The sequence below is a fragment of the Saimiri boliviensis genome, chromosome 11 (genome assembly GCF_048565385.1).
Source record: "Saimiri boliviensis isolate mSaiBol1 chromosome 11, mSaiBol1.pri, whole genome shotgun sequence".
NCBI classification, from domain to species: Eukaryota; Metazoa; Chordata; class Mammalia; order Primates; family Cebidae; genus Saimiri; species Saimiri boliviensis.
In genome coordinates, this window is record NC_133459.1 from 27419190 (window position 1) to 27426336 (window position 7147).

Genomic DNA, 7147 nt, shown 5'->3' on the forward strand with positions numbered 1-7147 from the left:
TGTAGCTCCTTTGCAGGTCCATGACAGTTCCAAAGGACTGTGCAGCCTGGGTGCACTGGCTTATGACTATAATCCCAACACTTTGGGAAGGTGAGGTGGGTGGATCACTTGAGGCCAGAAGTTCAAGCTATATTGCGCGATGATAGCACCTGTGAATAGCCACTACCCTCCAGCCCAGGCAATAGCAAGACCCTGCCCCCCAAAAAACACAAGAAAGAAAACATATCACAAGTTGCCTGAAGTTACTTAGTAACAAAACTGGACAGAGACACCAGCCTGACTCTCAGTTTAATACTCCCAAGATTTTACTTCCCTCCACACAAAGTATTTTCTTTTTTTCCATAGACTTGGAACGCCAGTTGGAAGAGCAGAAGAAGCAAGCCCAGGATCACAGGCTGAAATCTCAGACGGTTCAAAATGTGGTACTGATGCCTGTGAGCACTCCTAAGCCTCCAAAAAGGCCCCGGCTCCAGCGGCCAGCCTCCACCACTGTCTTGAGCCCTTCTCCTCCTGTCCAGCAGCCTCAATTCACAGTCATCTCACCCATCACTATCACCCCAGTGGGTCAGTCATTTTCCATGGGCAATATTCCAGTGGCCACCCTCAGCCAGGGCTCCAGTCCTGTGACTGTCCACACTTTGCCTTCTGGCCCTCAGCTCTTCCGCTATGCCACAGTGGTCTCCTCTGCCAAGAGCAGCTCACCAGACACAGTGACCATCCACCCTTCATCTAGCTTGGCACTACTGAGCTCTACTGCCATGCAGGATGGGAGTACACTGGGCAACATGACCACCATGGTGAGCCCTGTGGAATTGGTGGCCATGGAGTCCGGCCTAACCTCGGCAATTCAGGCTGTTGAAAGCACCTCAGAGGATGGGCAGACCATCATTGAGATTGACCCAGCCCCAGACCCAGAGGCTGAAGATACTGAGGGCAAAGCAGTCATCTTGGAGACAGAGCTGAGGACTGAGGAGAAAGTTGTGGCTGAGATGGAGGAACACCAGCATCAAGTTCACAATGTGGAGATTGTGGTCTTAGAGGATTAACTGGGGATCTCAGGGCCAGGAGTTATGTTTTGATTTGGAATTTTAATTATTTGTTTATTTTTATCATTGTCCCATTCATTTCCACATAGGACCCTTTTTTTAAAAAAAAAAACAAAAAACAAAATCTTATTGTTATAACTGAAAATGTTGGGTTCCTCCCACTCCCTCATTGAAAACTGGACAAAACAAGCTGCCCTTTCAGAAGTTGAGAGTAGATAATTCAATGTCCTAATCATCTTACACCAAGAAAGTAATTTCTTTTAGGGAAAGTGTCAAGATATCAAGTAACCCTGTCCAGAAAGCCATTTCCAGGCTCATCTGTCTGTGTAGGCATGTGGTTTTACTCTTGTAAAGATACATTGACCAAACTCTGGAACACAGATCTGACACTGGAAGGCAACCCATTCACATGTGGATGCAGAAGGGCACTTTATTTTGTATCCTGAAAAGGGCCTACAGTGGCCAGTACAAAACTCTGAAACAAAAGGAAGTTGACTCTGCTTTGAGGGGAAGGTGGCATGCCAGCACTAGCTTAAAAAGGGAAGTATTGGCCGGGCGTGGTATCTCACGTCTGTAATCCCAGCAGTTTGGGAGGCTGAGGAGGGTGGATCACAAGGTCAGGAGTTTGAGACCAGCCTGGCCACCATGGTGAAACCCCATCTCTGCTAAAAACACAAAAATAATTAGCCGGGTGTGGTGGCGGGCACCTGTAATCCCAGCTACTCGGGAGGCTGAGGCAGGAGAATTGCTTGAACCTGGGAAGGCAGAGGTTGCAGTGAGCTGAGATCATACCACTGCACTCCACCCTGGGCAACAAGAGTGAAACTCCGTCTCAATAAATAAATAAATAAATAAATAAATAAAAGGGAAGTGCTTCAGCAAATATGGGGCAGAGAAATCATCTTACTTCCAGAAGTGCAACTGATGCCTCTGGAGATATCCAAGAGTTAGTACCATGAGTGCCATTTTGAGAAGAGGCTGGTAATAAGTGAAAGGTGCATCTTCAAAGAGCAAGTGGCAGCAGTGGCCTTTGGCTTTGCAGAAATGGAAAGCCAAAGCCGGTTGTGGTGGCTCATGCCTGTAATTCCAACACTTTGGAAGTCCAAGGCAGGCAAATCACCTGAGGTCAGGAGCTGGAGACCAACCTGGTCAACATGGTGAAACCCTGTTTCTACTGAAAATTAGAAGAAAAAAAAATTAGCCGGGCATGGCAGGGTGCACCTGTAATCCCAGATACTTGGGAGGCTGAGGCAGGAGAATTGATTGAACCCGGGAGGTGGAGGTTGTAGTGAGCAAAGATTGCACCATTGCACTCCAGCCTCGGCAACAAAAACAAAACTCCGTCTCAAAAAAAAAAAAAAAAAAAAAAGCCGTGGATGCTGTAGTTGTGCTTTGGGGTTCAGGGTAATAGCTTACCTTGTTCTACACTTTGTCAAAGCACTTACCCTCCTAAACTAGGATCAGTTCATTCATCTGAAACTGCAATGTGATATAAATTGCTCTGGTTCTTGGACTGTGGCTGTCGTAGGGATGGGGCTCCAAGGCCATCATTTTCATTGCATGACTAGGAACTGGGAGTTCCTCAATCACACCAGCTGCCATTTTTGGTGGGGCCATTTTTTGGCTTTGGAAACAAAAGCAGCCACTCATTTGGTGCTTCCTCTTGTTCTGCCCTCCATCCCTCAACTCTTAGTGGCAGCTGTCTCCTGGAACCCACGCTCTTCAGCTTTTTGGCTGATTTGGAGAGCAGTGACGGGTGCCTGCTTGCCTTCATCCCCTTTTAGATTCATTTATACCACAGATGTTTCTGTGAGATTTTGAGATCATAAAAAGCTTTAGGCTTGGCAGAGAGGACTCAACACCCCCAGGCTTTCCTGAGGCACCAACTAGGTGTCTTCTGAGTGAGCTGGATGCCCTGGGAAAGAAGCTTTGTCCGCAACATTATATTATAGGAAATGTAGCAGGAATGTCAATAATAATGTTGGGGGGAGTTATTTTTTGTTTTGTTTTGTTTTTAATGTTGTTTGTATATTTAGAGCTGGGCCATTTTCTGTGCTGTGATTCCTTCTCTTTGACCCTCTTCAGTGTTTGGGGCAAGAGTGGACCCTTGTTTTAATTTTTTTGATTGCATTGTTTACTGCACTAGGAAAAATGTAAGAATATAGAAACTACAGACAAATTTAAGGAGAAATAGGTCAAAAAAGAAAGCACACGCCTCGGGAGTGGGAGGAATTTTTTAATTAAAAACAAAACTTTGACCCGTAGTTTTTCTTTCTTTTTTTTAAAGAAGGCACCTACCAGAAGCCATGTTTCTTCCAACAGATGTTGGAAACTCCATCAAGCAAGTAAAAGTTGCATTCTCCATCCCTCAGATGGCTATATGTAGCCAGAGAAACCCTGTAACATGAGAGGGTCACTTTTTTTTTTTTTTTTTTTTGAGACAGAGTCTCTCTCTGCCCCCCAGGCTGGAGTGCAATGGTGTGATCTTGGCTCACTGCAGCCTCCGCCTCCCCGGTTCAAGTGATTCTGCCTCAGCCTCCTGAGTAGCTGGGATTACAGGTGGCTGCCACCATGCCTGGCTAATTTTTGTATTTTTAGTAGAGATGGGGTTTCACCAAGTTGGCCAGCCTTGGCCTCGAACTCCTGGCCTCAAGTGATCTGCCCGCTGTGGCCTCCAAAGTGCTCGAATTACAGGCGTGAGCCACCACACCCCACCTGAAGATCATTCTTTTTTTTTTTTTTTTTTTTTGAGACAGAGTTTCGCTCTTGTTACCCAGGCTGGAGTGCAATGGCACGATCTCGGTTCACCACAACCTCCGCCTCCTAGGTTCAGGCAATTCTCCTGTCTCAGTCTCCTGATTAGCTGGGATTACAGGCACGCACCACCATGCCCAGCTAATTTTTTGTATTTTTAGTAGAGACGGGGTTTCACCTTCTTGACCAAGATGGTCTCGATGTCTTGACCTTGTGATCCACCCGCCTCGGCCTCCCAAAGTGCTGGGATTACAGGCTTGAGCCACCGCGCCCGGCTGAAGATCATTCTTAAGAATGAGATTTGTGAACTCTATACAGTTGTCGATTTCAATTTTTGAATAGTCTGGGGTTTTCTTTTTCTTTTCAAAAGGTCTAATAGACTTAGCAATGAATTTAAAACAGATACTTGGCCCTTAATATATCTTTAGTGAGGGAGGTAGCTTTTATTTCCTGCTTGTTTAGGTTTTCTGTTGGCACATAAACAAAAGCAAAATTGCCGTCTAAGACTGAAACTACTTGAATCTAGGAAGGCACATCTCATCCCTGTTATGGTTTTTAGGGACATTTTTCTCTTTCCCAGTGATGAGAGGACCAATTCAGGACAGAAGAGCCCTCGCAAGTACCAACATGCTAGCTCAGGTTCCCTTCTTTCCTCCGTAAGAGTTATTAGTAGGGTTTTAAGGTAGTGTGTGCATCATGCTTCCAGAGTCAAGAGATTTCCTCAAACAGCCTGTTTACTAGATGAATTTTCCAGCTGGTGAAATACATGAGCTTTGTTGTTTTCCTGGTCTTCCAATAGCCTGTCATCATTGTTAAATATTATGGTACCTGTTGTTGAATATGAGTTCCCTTACAGCACTGGTCTAGATGATCCTAGATGGGGTGAGACATATGCAAGCCATTGGTATGTGCATAAGCAGTTGCAATGAATCATTCCTTAGGCTGATTTGGTAGTAGCCATTTATCTTTCTATTCATGCATTGAATAAACATTTTTAAGAACCATCTCTGTGCCAGGCTTTGTGCTAGGCACTGACAGTAGAGAGATGAAGACATAGTCTTTGCACTCAAGGAATTTATACTCCAGATGTCCAGAGTTAAGAAACATATTTCAGCCAGGCACAGTGGCTTATACCTAGAATCCCAGCACTTTTGGAGGCTAAGGCAGACTTGCTTGAGGCCAGGAGTTCAAGACTAGCCTGGTCAACATAGCAAGCCCCCAATCTCTACAAAAAAATGTAAAAATTAGTCAAGTGTTGTGGGTCACACTTGTAGACAGTTATTCAGAATGCTGAGGCAGGAGGATTTTGCTTGGGCCTAAGAGTTCAAGGCTGTAGTGAGCTATGACTGCCACTGTACTTTCCCCTAGGCAACAGAGCAAGATACCCAGCTCAAAAAACCAAAACTATACATTTCATTATAATTGGTTTCCTTTGTAATTCTATGTATTTTACTTTATGCATTGAAAAACATTATTTAAGAATTGGTTCATCGGTTTCAGCAAACTGCCAAAGCACAAGCAGTTAAGCAACTCTCCTCTACTGAGGTATGAAACAGATCATATTGGGGTGAGTCCTATGATAGGGCTATTGGCTAGGAGCTGACAGAACAAAGCATGAAGTGCCTAACCCCACTTAGGGGTGTATCTGTGGGGTCAGGAAATAAGGGAGATCTTCCTGGAGAAGGCATATACCTAAGCTGATCAAGAGAGACCACTTTTGGCTAGGTTTATTGTACTACTTCATTTTCAGGTAATTGGGCTTATTATTCTAGAGAAAAAGCCTTCAGTTTCTTGTTGCTTCTGCTTGCAGAGGAAGGCAGAGTCAGCAACATGGGCAGTCTCTCCGCTGGAGAAAGCTGGTTCATGCATGGGCTTCTCCAGGTTTCCATCAGATGGGACCCAGTGCTGAATACAATGCAGGATTGGAGTCTACCTGGCAAAGGGTAAATGCCCAGACCTGCCATATGGTTTCCACAAAGGCCTGAGAGTCAACTGTACAACTGTCTTGTCTTGGCCATGTTCCTGTTTGGTTCCTGCCTTGTTCTCTTCCCTTTCTCAATTTCCAAGCTCCCGCCACTCCTGAATACAAAACAAAACCGGTCATTCTGAAGTAATAAATGGACAATAAACGTGAATATTCAAGATTCAAAGCCACTTCATATGAAGGTTCTTTCACACCTCTGTCCATATTAAGAAAGGAGGACCGGCCGGGCGCGGTGGCTCACGTCCGTAATCCCAGCACTTTGGGAGGCCGAGGCGGGTGGATCATGAGGTCAAGAGATCGAGACCATCCTGGTCAACATGGTGAAACCCTGTCTCTACTAAAAATACAAAAAATTAGCTGGGCATGGTGGCGCATGCCGGTAATCCCAGCTACTCAGGAGCCTGAGGCAGGAGAATTACCTGAACCCGGGAGGCGGAGGTTGTGGTGAGCCGAGATTGCGCCATTGCACTCCAGCCTGGGTAACAAGAGCGAAACTCCGTCTCAAAAAAAAAAAAAAAAAGAAAGGAGAACCAGTGTTATTTATTTCAAACATCTGGAAAATTAATATTCAGTTCAGGTGGCTCTGACACCCAGTAGTGGTAGCATTTTATTCCATTTCATCAAAGGCATTAAAGGTAAGATCATGGTGGAGAGTATTGATTATAAAAATAGTAAAAGTCAAGCATGAAATGTGGAATTAGTAGTTGAGTTATACCATCCAGGTTTTAGTATTATCAAAGAGGTGGAAAGGACAAAGGAAAGATTGAATTCTGAAAATAGGCATGGCCGGGCGTGGTGGCTCACACCTGTAATCTCAGCATTTTGGGAAGGCCGAGGTGGGCAGATCACGAGGTCAAGAGATTGAGACCATCCTGGCCAACATGGTGAAACCCCATCTCTACTAAAAATACAAAAATTAGCTGGGTGTGTTGGCACACACCTGTAGTCCCAGCTACTCGGGAGGCTGAGGCAGGAGAATTGCTTGAACCCAGGAGGTGGAAGTAGCAGTGAGCCAAGATCATGCCACTGCACTACAGCTTGGCACCTGGTGACAGAGCGAGACTGTCTCAAAAAAAAAAAAAAAAGACCTGTAATCCCAGCACTTTGGGAGGCCGAGGTGGGTGGATCACGAGGTCAAGAGATCGAGACCATCCTGGTCAACATGGTGAAACCCCGTCTCTACTAAAAATACAAAAAATTAGCTGGGCATGGTGGTGTGTGCCTGTAATCCCAGCTACTCAGGAGGCTGAGGCAGGAGAATTGCCTGAACCCAGGAGGCGGAGGTTGCGGTGAGCCAAGATTGCGCCATTGCACTCCAGCCTGGGTAACGAGCGAAACTCCGTCTCAAAAAAAAAAAAAAGAA

The 7147-nt window shown here is 45.5% G+C and overlaps 1 protein-coding gene across 4 annotated transcripts in view; it reads left to right on the top strand.

Annotated features, from left to right (window-relative positions):
- The window catches only part of GMEB1 (glucocorticoid modulatory element binding protein 1), a 58876-nt gene extending 52926 nt beyond the window's left edge, over window positions 1-5950 (top strand). For all 4 annotated transcript variants that reach the window (XM_074380385.1, XM_074380386.1, XM_039474382.2 and 1 more), the window contains exon 10: window positions 346-5950. In XM_074380385.1, the coding sequence (XP_074236486.1) occupies window positions 346-1046 (701 nt within the window). In that variant the 3' untranslated portion in view covers window positions 1047-5950. The remainder of the gene's footprint in view (window positions 1-345) is intronic.
- Window positions 5951-7147: the final 1197 nt, after the last annotated feature.